The sequence below is a fragment of the Macaca thibetana genome, chromosome 7 (assembly GCF_024542745.1).
Source record: "Macaca thibetana thibetana isolate TM-01 chromosome 7, ASM2454274v1, whole genome shotgun sequence".
In the NCBI taxonomy this organism is placed as follows: domain Eukaryota; kingdom Metazoa; phylum Chordata; class Mammalia; order Primates; family Cercopithecidae; genus Macaca; species Macaca thibetana.
This window is the reverse complement of record NC_065584.1, coordinates 99877823-99892977: the sequence shown is the minus strand read 5'-3', so window position 1 is coordinate 99892977 and position 15155 is coordinate 99877823. Positions and strand designations below refer to the sequence as shown.

The following is a 15155-nucleotide window of genomic DNA, read 5'->3' as shown; positions in this document are numbered from 1 at the left end:
ATCATATGAAATTTCATCTGTAAGTTCCAAAAGCAGGTCAGCAGATCAAAAGAAATACAAATAAATCACATATCTGTATGTCCATTTTTGCTAGATAAACTAAGTCTCTCTAACCTGATTCAAAGTCAGGTTTAACTTTAACTTGGCCAGTTTCTGGAGAAAATGCTCAGAACACCCTGCAATGGGACTGAATTACAGGTTGTTTTTGTTGTTATTTCGTTAAACTGAACTTTATTGATGCTATCATAAACACCTACAATGATGTTTCCAAATGCTGACTGCAGAGATGTTTCTCGTTTCCAACTCATTTATTTGTATTGCCTCCTTTCATCAGATAAATGAAGATTTTGAGGCCAAAGGAGAATTGCAGGGAAGATAAATCCTGAACACTTTTCAAACATTTCAGAACGCACACTCCCTTTGAAGAGTAAAAAAGGATATTTGCCGCCCTGGCTTGTCCCCAGACCTTCGGTGCAGGGGGTGGAAGCGGTTCCTGGATGGCCTCTCCACCAGCCCGTGATGGCGGGTTCCCCGAACATTATCAGCTTGGTGAAATGACGGCTGCAGAGAGAAGGGAAGAAGAGTTGGCCTCCAACCATGAAATTGTCACTCACCCTCAAGAACAACTGATAACCACAGCAGATGAAAGGACCGATTTTACAGTTTTACTTATTATACATTAGTGGGCCTTGGGTCAAGGTAAATAAAGTAGTATATGGAACCGTTTCTTTATAATAACCTAAAAATAATGAAAAATAGTCTGTAGTGTGTTAAGAGAAAAGCTGAAAGAAGAATAAAAGCTGTCATGCAATTGGGGGAGGAGAATCAGAAGATGGTGAATTCATATACTAAATCCCAGAAAACTAGAAAGGACACTCTGAAATGTAAAAGAGGTATATTAAAGAAACTGGCAAGCCATGAGGCACCTATTTGTTCTGCACGGTGTCTTTTAAAATTTTTGATTGAATTCACGATGTTTGAAAATTCAGACTTGAGGATTCTAGGGAAAAATCAGAATTTTTTTTTTTTTTTTTTTTTTTGAGATGGAGTCTTGCTCTGTTGTCTAGGCTGGAGTGCAATGGTGCAATCTTGGCTCACTGAAAACTCCGCCACCCAGGTTCAAGCGATTCTCCTGCCTCAGCCTCCCAAGTAGCTGGGATTACAGATGTGTGCCTCCATGCCCAGCTAATTTTTGTATTTTTAGTAGAGACGGGGTTTCACCATGTTGGTCAGGCTGGTCTTGAACTCCTGACCTCAGGTGATCAGCCCGCCTCAGCCTCCCAAAGTGCTGGGATTACAGGCGTGAGCCACCACGCCCAGCCATAAATCAAAATATCGTGGCCACACTGAACCACACTCATCTCAGGCTGAAGTTGAGCGTGGCTGCTCCCTGTAGATGGGATACCCACTCTCTTATTATGAATCCTTACACACAAACCATTTCACTGACTCATCATTTTAGACATTCAGAGTGTGTAACCCCTGAGTTAAAGAGGGAAAAAGGAATGCGATGTAAATACAAGTGGAAAAAATACAAATCATCAGTCCCTAAATGGTACAAATGAAAGAAACAGATTCAAGATAAATTTATGGTCAATAAATCCAAAATCCTTTTTAAAGAGATGCTTGGGGTACGTTCTTAACATTTTTGAGACTGGCATCACAAAGGGCAAACTTTTTGGTTGTCAAAAGCCAAATCCTAGGCTAGGCCAATAAATCTCACATAATGGGGCAATGTGTATACATTACGCAATAGATGTGCTTGTGAAATAAAGAAAACAGATTTTCTTCTCCCATCGCCTCCAGCATTAAGGTGTTACTGACAGAAAAATTGTATATATTTACACTGTACAACATGACATTTTGATATATGTATACACAGCAAAATGATGAAATCAAGTTAATTAACATATCCATCACCTCACATACTAATCATTTAAAACAGAGTTTTCTTTTAGGTCAATTGAGTCACATATAAAATTGGTAGCTCACTGTGAAGGGAATCCTGTGACACAATATGTTTTTATAGGGGACTTCCTTCAGCTACAAATTAATTTTTCTTTGTTAAACATGGATTTTCTCATTTTGGATTTGAGAATTACTCCTATTTCTCCCAAGTGGACTCATAAAATGTCTGGGCCAATTTAGTCTAACAGTTCCGATCTATTTTTATAATCCAAATCTATAAACTCACAAAATAAAGTTATCTTACCAAGGAACAACTTCTGGGCTGGAAGAAAAATAGCCACTATGATATAGGGAAGCTAGATTTGATTTCAGACAATGGAATACTCTATTCTAGAGAATAATATATTGAAATACCTGAAAAATAATGAGACAAACTGATATCAGGTGCTTCTTGGCAAGATGCAATGAGGACACAGGATTTCTTTTTTTTGAGACAGTGTCTCACTCTGCTGCCCAGGCTGGAGTGCAGTGGCACAATCTTGGCTCACTGCAACCTCCACTTCCCAGGCTCAGCCTCCTGAGTAGCTGGGACTATGGCACATGCCAACATGCCTGGCTAAATTTTTTATTTTTTCGTAGAGACAGGGTCTCGCCATGTTGGTCAGACTGGTCTCGAACTCCTGACCTCAAGTTATCTACCCCAGTTGGCCTCCCAAAGTGTTGGGATTATAGGCCTGAGCTACTGCACAATTACTGCCAAACTGGGCTTCTGGAGGCCAGTTCATAGGGTGGGGAGAAGGGTCTTTAGAAGGCGTTCCCAAAATCAGAGTTCCTGAAATGTCTTTTAGACTTCCTATTAAGTTTATATTTTCTGGCTGGGTGAGGTGGCTCGTCTAGAGTCCCAACACTTTGGGAGGCGGAGGTGGGAGAACTGCTTGAGGCCAGGAGTTTGAGACCAGCCTGGGAAACATAGTGAGACCCTGTCTCTACAAAAAATACAAAAATTAGCTCTACACACAAACAAATTAGCTAGGCATGGTGGTGCATGCCTGCAGTCCAACCCAGCACTTTGGGAGCATGAGGTGGGAGGACCACTTGAGGCCAGGAGTTCAAGACCAGCCTGGGTAACAATGCAAGCCCTCACTTCTACAAAAACAAAAACAAAAACAAACATAAAAAAATTAGTGGGGCTTGGTGGTGGCCACCTGTAGTCCTTGCTACCGGGCAGGCTAAGGCGGGAGGATCACTTGAACCCAGGTGTTCAAGGCTGCAGTGAACTACGATCACACCACTGCACTCCAGCCTGGGCAACACAGCAAGACCTTGTCTCTAAAACAAAACAAAAAGCAAAACAAAACAAAAGCTTATATTTTCGATTTACCAGCTGCCTCTTTTGCATTAACCCCGCTGCTGGCCCAAATCCTGTATTACTGCTGGTATTCAGTTGTGGGGTGTTAATCTCTGCTTATATTTGATATTTTCTTCTCTTCCTCACTGTGGCCCAATCTCAACTCTCTGCCCCTGCAGTATTTGATCTAACTCCAAACTATATTTGGCTTAACCTTCTCAATTACTTCTCAAAGACCTGCCTTTCTCATCAAATGAATTAGAGTAGCTGTTCAGTCAGGGAAGCTGGAAACTGAAGGAGGTTTAAGGATGAAGTCTGGGCTGGGTGCAGTGGCTCACACTTGTAATCCCAGCACTTTGGGAGGCCGAGGGAAGTGGATCATCTGAGATCCGGAGTTTTAGACCAGCCTGGGCAACACGACAAAACCCCGCCTCTACTAAAAATACGAAAATTAGCCAGGTATGGTGGCACTAGAATCACTTGAACCCAGGAGGCAGAGGTTGCAGTGAGCCAAGATCATGCCACTGCACTCCAGCCTGGGTGGCAAAGAAATACTATGTGCCACTCAAAAGGCCGAGTGCTTCACTTTTTCTACTCCTTTTCAAGTTTTATCCAGGTAAGTTCTCACATGGTTATATCTGCAGAGTACATACAGTATTTTCTTTTTTTATTTTATTATTTTTTTGAGACAGAGTCTTGCTGTGTCGCCCACGCTGGACTGTAGTGGCGTGATCTCAGCTCATTGCAGCCTCACCTCCCTGGTTCAAGCAATTCCCCTGCCTCAGCCTCCCCAGTAGCTGGGATTATAGGCACATGCAACCACTCCCAGCTAATTTATTTGTATTTTTAGTAGAGACGGGGATTCACCATGTTGGCCAGGCTGGTCTCGAACTCCTGACCTAAGCCAATCCGCCCACCTCGGCCTCCCAATGTACTGGGATTACAGGCGTGAGCCATTGTACCCAGCCTATTTATTTTATTTTTATTTTTATTTTTTTATTTTTTTCTCGAGATAGAGTCTCGCTCTGTCCCCCAGGCTGAAGTGCAGTGGCGTGATCTTGGCTCACTGCAAGCTCTGCCTCCAGGGTTCACACCATTCTCCTGCCTCAGTCTCCCAAGTAGCTGGGACTACAGGTGCCCGCCACCAAGCCCGGCTAAATTTTTTTTGTATTTTTAGTAGAGATGTGGTTTCACCATGTTAGCCAGGATGGTCTCAATCTCCTGACCTTGTGATCCGCCCACCTCGGCCTCCCAAACCGCTGGGATTACAGGCGTGAGCCACCATGCCCGGCCATTTTTTAATTTTTTGAGAGTCTCCGTTGCCCAGGATGGAGTGTGGTGGTGCAATCTTGGCTCGCTGCAACCTCCACCTCCTGGGTTCAAGCGATTCTCCTGCCTTAGCTTCCTGAGTAGCTGGGATTAAAGGTGCCCGCCACCACGCCCGGCCAATTTTTGTATTTTTAGTAGAGACGGGGTTTCACCATGTTGGCCACACTGGTCTTGAACTCCTGACCTCAAGTGATCCGCCCGCCTCGGCCTCCCAAAGTACTGGGATTACAGGCATGAGCAATTGCACCTGGCCAGTATTTTAAACATTTCACGTTGCCAGTCAAAGAATGTATCATTTGGGCTGGTTGTAGTGGCTCATGTCTATAATCCTAGAACTGCAGGAGGCCAAGGGGGAGGGTCACTTGAGGCGAGGAGTTAGAGTCCAGCCTGGACAACACAGTGAGACCCTGTCTCTACAAAAATTTTTGTTAAATTAGCTGGTGTGGTGGCATGCACCTGTAGTGCTAGCTACTCAGGAGGCTGAGGCTGAGGCTCAGGATCCCTTGACCCCAGGAATTTCAGGCTACAGTGAGCTATGATTGTGCCACTGTACTCCAGCCTGGGTGGCAGAACAAGACTCTGTCTCTTAAAAATAACAACAGGCTGGGCGCCGTGGCTCATGCCTGTAATCCCACCACTTTGGGAGGCTGAGGTGGGTGGATCACAAGGTCAGGAGTTCAAGACCAGCCTGGCCAACATGGTGAAATCCCATCTCTACTAAAAATACAAAAATTAGCTGGGCATGGTGGCGCATGCCTGTAATCCAGCTACTCAGGAAGCTGAGGCAGGAGAATTGCTTGAACCCAGGAAGCAGAGGTTGCAGTGAGCTGAGATCACGCCACTACACTCCAGCCCGGGTGACAGAGTGAGACTCTGTCTCAGAAAACAAAAATAAAAATAAAAATAACAACAACAACACCACCCCAAAAATACATATGTTTCAGAGTCAAAGAAACAGTTCCAGTTCAGGATGTTCCACTTATTACCAAGTTACTTCATCTTCCTTATCAAAAAAGTGGAAATGATAATAACTTCCACGGGCTTGTTGAGAAGACAAAATGATGTTACATACGTAAGAGCTGCTTGTCCCAGGGATACCCGGACATTGGAAAGGAGGATGAGTGTCTGCATGGTGGAACACTGGGAAGCATCTTGTCAAAGGTGGGGCTGACCTGCAGAGTCCTTTCATGGTCAGGAGTAGCAGCATCACTATTAGGGACTGCCCCAGCATTCTGAGCCTCCCACAGTGCTCCCCAAGGGTCCTACAGCTCAGGCACCATCTGTTGCCATTGCAAATCACCTCAGATGTCACCCAGCTGCAGCCTGGGATGAATGGCTAAAAAAAAGTTGACTGGCCCACGTGACTTGCTTTGGCCAATGGCTTATGAGCAAATGTGATGTTCATATTGTTAGAACAGAAACTCATATTCTTCCTTCTGCCATGAGACTACCACGTCTTAAGTAGGGGATGCTCCTTCAGTCTCAGTTATGACAGAGAAGATACACAGAGGAGAGCCATAGAAGGTATTCCGGCACCACTGGCAAGTAACATGAGTGAAAAATAAATGTTTGTTGAGAGTCTGAGTTTTTAGATTGTTCCAAAAGCAAAGCTGGCTAATATGGTAGTGATGGCAGAGAGAGACTGAATGAAACAGAAAATTCCATTTTTCTTACCTTTTTTTTTTTTTTTTGAGACAGAGTCACACTCTGTCCCCAGGCTGTAGTGTAGTAGCGTGATCTCAGCTCACCGTAACCTCTGCCTCCCAAGTTCGAGCAACTCTCCTGCCTCAGCCTCTTGAGTAGCTGGGAGTACAGGCATGTGCCATCACGCCTGGCTAATTTTTTTATTTTTTTTATTTTTAGTAGAGGTGGTTTTGCCATGTTGCCCAGGCTGGTCTCGATCTCCTGGCCTCAAGTGATCCACCCACCTTGGCTTCCCAAAGTGCTGGGATTACAGGCGTGAGTGAGTCACTGCGCCTGACCTCATTTTCTTGAAGAACAAGGGAGGTGTAAGTCAAAAGAAGCTGCGAATGGGAGCCAGGCACAGTGGCTCAGGCCTGTAATCCCAGCACTTTGGGAGGTTGATGTGGGTGGATCACTTGAGCTCATAAGTTCGAGACCAGTCTGGGCAACATGGCAAAACCCCGTCTTTACAAAAAATACAAAAATTTGTCAGGTGTGGTGGTTCACGCTTGTAGTCCCAGCTACTTGGGAGGCTGAGGCAGGAGGATCACTTGAGCCCGGGAGGCAGAGATCCTGCCACTACACTCCAGACTGGGTGACAGAGGGGAGACCCTGTCTCTAAATAAATAAATACAGAAAGCAAGCAAGAAAGAAATGAACCTATAAACGGGAATTGACGTATTTTAAGGAGGGCCTTAGGCTCAGGCTCTGAAAAGCACTCTCCTGTTTCAGAACATGGGACCTAGACATCAAATGAGGAAGAGAGGGCTTCTGTGCCTCCATATATAAATGCTTCTCCACATCAGTGTCTGGAATCCAGTGCTAGATAGACTGGGGAGGGGAGTGACATGGCTAATACTAATGGCAGAACTCTTTCTGTAATCAAACAGCACACGTGAATCTTCCAAAAGAAGCAGAGTTGTGGATTTCCAGGTAGAAGTTTAGAGCTAATGGCAGACAGTACCATACTCCTGGAGTACTTCCCCAAGGGACCTGGAGCTCAGTTACATGAGATCTCAGTTACATGTAGGTGCACACCTACCTATCCCATAGCATCTGAAAGCTGCAGCCTGGGATGAATGACTGAAAAGTTGCAACTAGGTTTCGTCACCTGGGGGGAAATTACTTCCTCTAATTTAGACACTATTGATCTATCAATGTGACCTACGTTTGCATTAACTATTTGGGTAGATGTACCATACTGTTGGCATATCACTATGTTTGTGGTTAATTAGAAACTCCAGATCCTACTTGACTGGTAAACCATAAGCAGATTCCTACATAAGCCCATGTTGTGTTAGGAAATGAGCTGAAGTCCAAGAATTGGAGAGTTGTTGTTTATTATCAACTAGGAAGATTATCATTAGTAAAATTATATATGGTACAGTATATTCTTTATGTGTGAACAATCAAGACATACTTTTTTCTTCCGCAGCTAAGTAGAAAAATAATTCTAGCTTATAGTTGTATTTTTATACAAAGTTATTAAAAACAGGAGAAATGTAATTTCCAAATACCTTGAAGTGAAATATGGGTTTCTAAATGCTAATGGTATGACCAAATACATCCTTCCATGTAAGAAGTTCTACAGGGCCAGGCACAGTGGCTCACGCCTATAATCCCAGCACTTTGGGAGGCCAAGGTGGGTGGATCATGAAGTCAGGAGTTTGAGACCAGTCTGGCCAACATGGTGAAACCCCATCTCTACTAAAAACACAAAAACTAGCTGGGCATGGTAGTGGGTATCCATAGTCCCAGCTACTGGGGAGGCTAAGGCAGGAGAATTGCTTGAACCTGGGAGGCAGAGGTTGCAGTGAGCTGAGATTGCGCCACTGCATTCCAGCCTGGGCGACAAAGCGAGACTCCATCTCAAAAAAAAACAAAAAGTTCTACCAAGTTTTAAAAAATATATTAAAAACATGCAGAAAAGCAGGAGTAAGCATATAAATGGTTAATACTTTGAGAAAGTATTGATCCAGAATACCACAACCTCAGCATCTTTACAAAGGGGTGCCTAATCGATATTCTCAAACAGAAGCAATTCTACATAGGATAACTCTTGGTAGCTTCAATGACAGGCCTCATGATGACTCGTGATCAAGAAAAAAAGTGATAAAACTCCTGCAAGAGCAATATGTATTTTCCTGGAATACCACTGTCAACACTGGGAATGTATACTGGCATGAAGCTTCAATATTACAGAGGACTGCACTGGAATGTGAGGTCACAATTATTTTATGCTTGAGCCAGGGGTCATTTATGTGGCAACTTCAACCATCTCAGCGGCGAGCCAGAAAGCAAAGAAAGCCTCTAAATAACAAAAATGGGTAAGAACCCCAGAGGACAGCAGTTAGAAAGGAACCCCACCGGTTCTCCATTATACCCCACCCAAGTCTAACAAACTGAGGCACCTCGTTTTCCAGCTTGCAGCAGGTGAAAATAAGGTGGGGATAGGCAAAGGAAGGGAACTGGAGTTGCTGGCTTAGCAGAGAGAGCTACACAAGTAAAAGCAAGAGGGAGTAGAATTCTGTTCTTTCTGTCTACAGATGGGAAACCAAGATCCAAAGAGCTGAAGTGATTTTTCTCAAGATCACAGAGCTAGTTTGTAGTAGCCTAAAAACTTAAACTCAGGATCCCGAGCCTCACTCAGTATTCTCTTCACCTCACCGCTTTGCCTCCTTTGCTATATAGCCTACATAAAATCAATTCTTTTTGAGATTTTAGACAGATTTGTACTGATATATACAGAAGTTAAAAAAAAAAAAAAAAACTATTAAGAAATTTTCCAGACTGGGTGCCATGGCTCCTGCCTGTAATCCCAGTACTTTGGGAAGTCATAGTGGGAGGCCTGCTTGAGCCCAGGAGTTCGAGACCAGCCTGGGCAGCATAGCCAGACCTTGTGTCTGCTAAGAATTTAAAAACTAGCTAGGCACAGTGGCACACACCTGTAGTCCCAGCTACTTGGGAGGCTGAGGCGGGAAGATACCTTGAGCACAGGAGGTGGAGGCTGCAGTGAGCTATCATCATACCACTGCACTCCAGCCTGGGGGACACAGTGAGACCTTGTTGCTTAAAAAAAGAAAAATGAAAAAGAAATTCTCCAGATAAATTGTACTACGTTCTCCTAAATCTACTGAAGATTTAAGATTCAATTACAAGATAACAGTCTTGCTAAGATACCTGACTACGAAGCAATATAAACGGCACACCTACAAATTGACATTGGCTCCAGTAGTCTCATTTGGAGTAAGTAACTAACTTAATATTATGTAAATGGTTAGCTAAAAGTCACAAAGCTATTCATTGACGACAATGCTTCCTCTGATAGAATTGAAATGCTACCCCAACCCTTCTTAATTCCTCTGTATACTTGGGTTTGTATGTGTTTCCGACAGAGCTTGGGTAGGAGAGGAGACTAGTTGGAAATGTAGCTGGTATAGAGACACCAGATAGGGTAGTTAATGCTTGGTTCTGATGGCATCCTTAAACTCATCATTTAGCTCTACCGGCCGCCAGCTTGCCCTTGATGCTGCTTGGTTCTTCTTTAGTTCATGTCTTCAGTTCTTGACAAATCCGCGGGAGATTGGCCACCAGTACTAAATAAATTTCTGTTGGTGTCCAGGCTGGGCAACATAATGAGACCACACTCTTTTTAAAAAATTCCGCTGGGGGCCGGGCGCGGTGGCTCACGCCTGTAATCCCAGCATTTTGGAGGCTGAGGTGGGCGGATCACCTAAGGTCAGGAGTTGAAGACCAGCCTGACCAATACAGTGAAACCCCGTGTCTACTAAAAATACAAAATTAGCCAAGCATGGTGGTACATGCCTGTAATCCCAGCTACTGGGGAGGCTAAAGCAGGAGAATTGTTTGAATCCAGGAGACGGAGGTTGCAGTGAGCTGAGATTGCACCATTGCACTCCAGTCTGGGCAACAGGAACGAAACTCCATCTTAAAAAAAAAAAATCCTTTGGGGAAGAGTGGAGATTTAACAAGTTTAGGAAGTAAGGCAGGTTCCTGAAGCTTGCAGGGCTCTTTATTTATATGCAGGCTAAAGCTAATGGAAGATGTTATAGCCTCCCTGTTTAAAAAGGACAAGTCTAAGTAACAAAGGAACAACTGTGCCTCTCTTGGGAACCCAGCTGGAGATCATTCTAGGCACTGCCAGCACCTCCTTTGATTCTCATGACAAGTGGGGGAGTCGTGAAGGCCTGCCTACAACAAAGGGGCTGCTATTAATTCACACTGCCTTGGGGTTAAATGGATCATTTAAGTCTACCTTATAAACTAAGCCGAATAAAAAAGGATGTCATACTTGGTTAAATACCCTATTATAACATCATTCAAAAAAAAGAAAAGAGGGGCCGGGCGTGGTGGCTCAAGCCTGTAATCCCAGCACTTTGGGAGGCCGAGACGGGCCGATCACGAGGTCAGGAAATCGAGACCATCCTGGCTAACACGGTGAAACCCCGTCTCTACTAAAAAATACAAAAAACTAGCCGGGCGACGTGGCGGGCACCTGTAGTCCCAGCTACTCGGGAGGCTGAGGCAGGAGAATGGCGTAAACCAGTGAGGCGGAGCTTGCAGTGAGCTGAGATCCGGCCACTGCATTCCAGCCTGGGCGACAGAGCGAGACTCCGTCTCAAAAAAAAAAAAAAAAAAAGAAAAGAGAAACTTAAAGAGAAGTTCAAAATGTATTACAAACCTCCAGCATCAGACCTGCCAGCACCCAGCCAGCCTCTCTGACAGCAGCCTCCGACACTCTTCCTTTGCCCTGTGCAGGGCCTAGGTATGCCAGCAGGCAGGGGCTTCGGGTCACGAAACTCCTGTGAGGCTCCTAGCTGTTCTGGGTTTTGGAAGGCTTTTCCCCCAGCAGCCTGCCAAGCATCACACTATCTCCGGGGCTAGTCTAGTCCATTCTCGCATAAGTGATTAGACCCTCAGAGCCCTTGAACCACCTAGATGGCTTTTTTGTTTGTTTTTAACCTGGAGGCTATGCCTTTTTTGACCAGCTGATTTGGGGATCCAATCTTCTCCAAAGGACTAAATAAGCCTTGCTGTGAGGAATGAAAAGAAGAGATGAAGAGCAGAGCAGACCAGCGAAGGCGCCAGCACCCAACCTTCTGATTTAGGCCCTGGCCTATCACCATGTCTGTGGCCCTTGTGTTGCCCCTTCCCAGTCTGTATTTTTAAATGAAAGATAAAAGGGAAGTAAAGTTAACAGATAGACTAAGTTAAAAGGTGACTCCAGAAAATGATAGAGATAAAACTGTTTTGGGGTTGTTCTGTTTTGTTTTTAGCAGGTAAAGTCAATAACAGACCAATCAAAATGATCACAGAGGGCCAGGCAAAACAGTATCTCAAAACAAGAAATAACGGCTGGGCATGGTGGTGGCTCACACCTGTAATCCCAGCACTTTGGGAGGCCGAGGTAGGAGGATCACTTGAGCTCAAGAGTACAAGACCAGCCTGGGCAACACAGAGAGACCCCATCTCTTAAAAAAAAGAAGAAGAAGAAATAACAACAATGCATGAAACACTCCCAGAGTTCATGCTGGGGGATCCTGCTCAAGAAAAGGTGGAGAATAAGGTCTATGTCTCAGGCAGGGCTTCTCACCTGGAGAAGGTGGGTGACGTTTATTCCCTGACGGTGATGGAGTAGGCTGTAAGCAGTGAGACCTCGGATTCCTCCCCCAGCATCTTCCCTCCAGCATTTGCACAGTGGCAGCCACACAGTGGGCTCCAACACATGTTTGCTGAATTACATAATGTTTCTAAATGATTTGGCTCCAAAGAGGAATGTGTACCCCCAGGGAATTTACAGGATGAGCACAGGGTATGGGGAAAACATTAGAAGTTCTGTTTCCACTTAGTTTTCTATTTTTTTGTGTACTTAATATTAACAATATATATAATAACAATATATACAATACAGTGTTATATGTACATAATTTAAAAAACAAAGAACATACCCAAATTGGGGATATAAAACTCTTTTCACTACTAGGCTGCATAATCAAAAAGTTTAAATGCAAAATGTTAATAATTATTAAAAACTGGTGAGGGCTATAGGGGAGCTTCTTATTCTTCTCCTTCTACTTTTCTGCACAGTTACAAATTTCCACGATAAAATGAAGAATTTCAGCTTCAAGTTCTCAGGGATGGCATGGCAGGGTGAATGCAAACCCAAGCCTCTAAAGGCATTTTACTGTCTTTCCAGGGAGCGCCACCCAAGCCTCCACAGAAGTAGAAGTTTTAAACTGCCTGTTCCCATCCCTGCCTCCCTACCTGGTGTGATATCTTTGGTGGTGAGGGAGGCCTTCTGTTGAGTGTAGTTCTCCTTTTAACTTTAATGCTAAGAGGACAATGACTAGAGAAATATGTTCTGGGTAAATCAGGTTTGCCCATTTATCTCCTCCAGAGGAAACTGATTTGCTTCTTACGGTGATAGAAAGGAACTGCAGAAGGGAAGAACTGGCTTTTGATCAACTAAGACGTGAGCAGTGACAGGAGTCCAGCCTAGTGGCTGGTGAGGGAACTGGCCAAAGGCACCCTTGGAGGCCAGAAGGGTCAGGTAGGCACTTCAGGGCAAGTAGGAAATAAGTCAAAGTGCCTGTTCATCCCACCACCAACGTCTTCCTGCCGTAGGAAACATATGTAAAAGACAGACACCTGCCAGCCTGCCTACTCCCTCCTTTCACCCCCACTGCATTCTGAATCACACCAGATCCACCACTGTGATTCAACTTGGTAGGACACTTCACTGAGTTTAGAAGAGATCTGTAATTTGGAATTAAAAGAGAAAAAACAAAGGGGAGGAGACAGATGAAACAAGAATGGCAAAATGTTGAAAAATATTGAATCTGGTGATGAGTCTAAGGGGGTTCTTTATTCTACTTTGGGGTAGATTTTACATTTCCAAACAACAAGTTTAATTTTTTAATTACAATTATGATACTGTCATAAATTAAAGGTGCCTTTTCAGTTTTAACTCAGTAACTTCTACATACATGCCAAAAAAAGAGATGAAGGCCATGTTTTCTACCATCTAACCAGCAAACAAAACAAAACAACTTTTTTTCACACTATTGATAACTTTAAAAGGACAAAGTAAGTGTACGATGTCACAAAGGAGCTAGGAAAGTATAAGAGAAAACATGTCTGGAAAGAATAAAATGCTCTGGAATATTTAGTTAGATATAGCACATGGTAATTCTAAATAAAGCATATTGAGTTTTTTAAAAAACTTACATCCTGTTTTTGATTTAAAAGAGCATAGGGTACTTTTCGTCATCTGGCCACTGGCTCATGAAAAGACACACACAGTGTCCTTGTCCTGTTCTGTCTGGACTCATAAGCCACAGAATTTGGAATGACCTTCCGGGCCAGCCAATGCAACCAGACAGCATCCTCACCAAAGGCCATCTAGCCGCCACCAGACCCCTCTGAAGATGGGAACGGAGTACTTTCCCAGGCAGGCCACTCCTTTCTCATCCAGCCATGCTTCTGGTATGTTCTCCCTTAGGCTGAGCTGTAAAGTGTTCCTAAGCAATCACTATCTCTTGGGAGAATCTGCCCAGATGAGAGGTTGCTAAAAATTCATCATGGTTTAAACAGCAGAAAAACACAAAAATAAAATTTAAAAAAAAAAAAAATCATCATGGTAAGAACTTTAGTCTCCATGACAAACCAAGCTACCAAAAATGGAAGAACTGGTCCCTGAAACCAGACTCTCCATTTAATTTGAGTTAAAGCCATAACTGGATCTGGGTGCTTGTTTGGAGATTGAGTTGGTCTGGCATTCCTTTTGTCAAACAAACAGAAAAACCTAGCAGGCCGAGTGCAGTGGCTCACACCTGTAATCACAGCACTTTGGAAAGAGGCTGAGGCGGGTGGATCACCTGAGGTCAGGAGTTTGAGAGCAGCCTGGCAAACATGGTGAAACCCTGTCTCTACTGAAAATACAAAAATTAGCTGGATGTGGTGGCACACGCCTGTAGTCCTAGCTACTGGGGAGGCTGAGGCAGGAGAGTTGCTTAAACCAAGGAGGCGGAGGTTGCAGTGAGCCGAGACTGTGCCATTGTACTCCAGCATGGGCGACAGAACAAGGCTCTGTCTCAAAAAAAAAAAAAAAAAAAAAAAAAAGGAAATACATTTAATCCTTGTAATCATTCAGACACTTGCTCTAAAATCACAATGAAACGTACAGAGAAATGCTAAAGAATTTTTTCCCAGGGGAAGGCAAGAGCCAGTGTGAGGCTTTTGCCTATGACACAATAATTACTACCTCATTTCCTCTTTCCTTCCTTATAAGCCAGCTTTAGAGCCTACTCGGTCAAGCTATAGTGGACAGGGCCAGGATGTTCCAGGCCATGGTCCTCTTCCTTGACCCAAGAACCAGGACTGTCCACTTCCCCAAGGCTATCGGTCCCCAGTGGGGAAGAGTGGAGCACAGCTGTCCCTCAGTACAGCAGGGGTATTGGTTTCAGAGCCCCCTACAGACACCAAAATCTATGCATACTCAAATCCCTGATATAAAAGGGCATAGTATTTGTATGTAACCTACAAACATCCTTCCATATACTATAAATCACCTCTAAATTATTTATAATACCTAATACAAAGCAAATGCAATGTAAATAATTGTCATACTGTATTGTTTAGGGGATAATGACAAAGAAAAAACATGTTTAGTAAGGATGCAATTTTTTTTCTAATATTTTTGATCTGTAAGTGGTTGAATCCACATATGCAAAACCCTCAGATAACGGAGGGCCAACTGTACAGGCAAAGATCCACACCTCACAGGCACACAGCAAGATTTAGCTTCTTAGACACAGAACAGACAGATTACAGGCACTTAGAATCATTAGTAAATAAGAAAATTCAG

General features: G+C 43.9%; 1 protein-coding gene across 3 annotated transcripts in view; it reads right to left on the bottom strand.

The window, feature by feature from the left end:
- The window catches only part of CRTC3 (CREB regulated transcription coactivator 3), a 116967-nt gene that overhangs the window by 50952 nt on the left and 50860 nt on the right, over window positions 1-15155 (bottom strand). For all 3 annotated transcript variants that reach the window (XM_050798038.1, XM_050798040.1, XM_050798041.1), the window contains exon 3: window positions 442-561. In XM_050798038.1, coding sequence (XP_050653995.1) covers window positions 442-561 — 120 coding nt within the window. The remainder of the gene's footprint in view (window positions 1-441; window positions 562-15155) is intronic.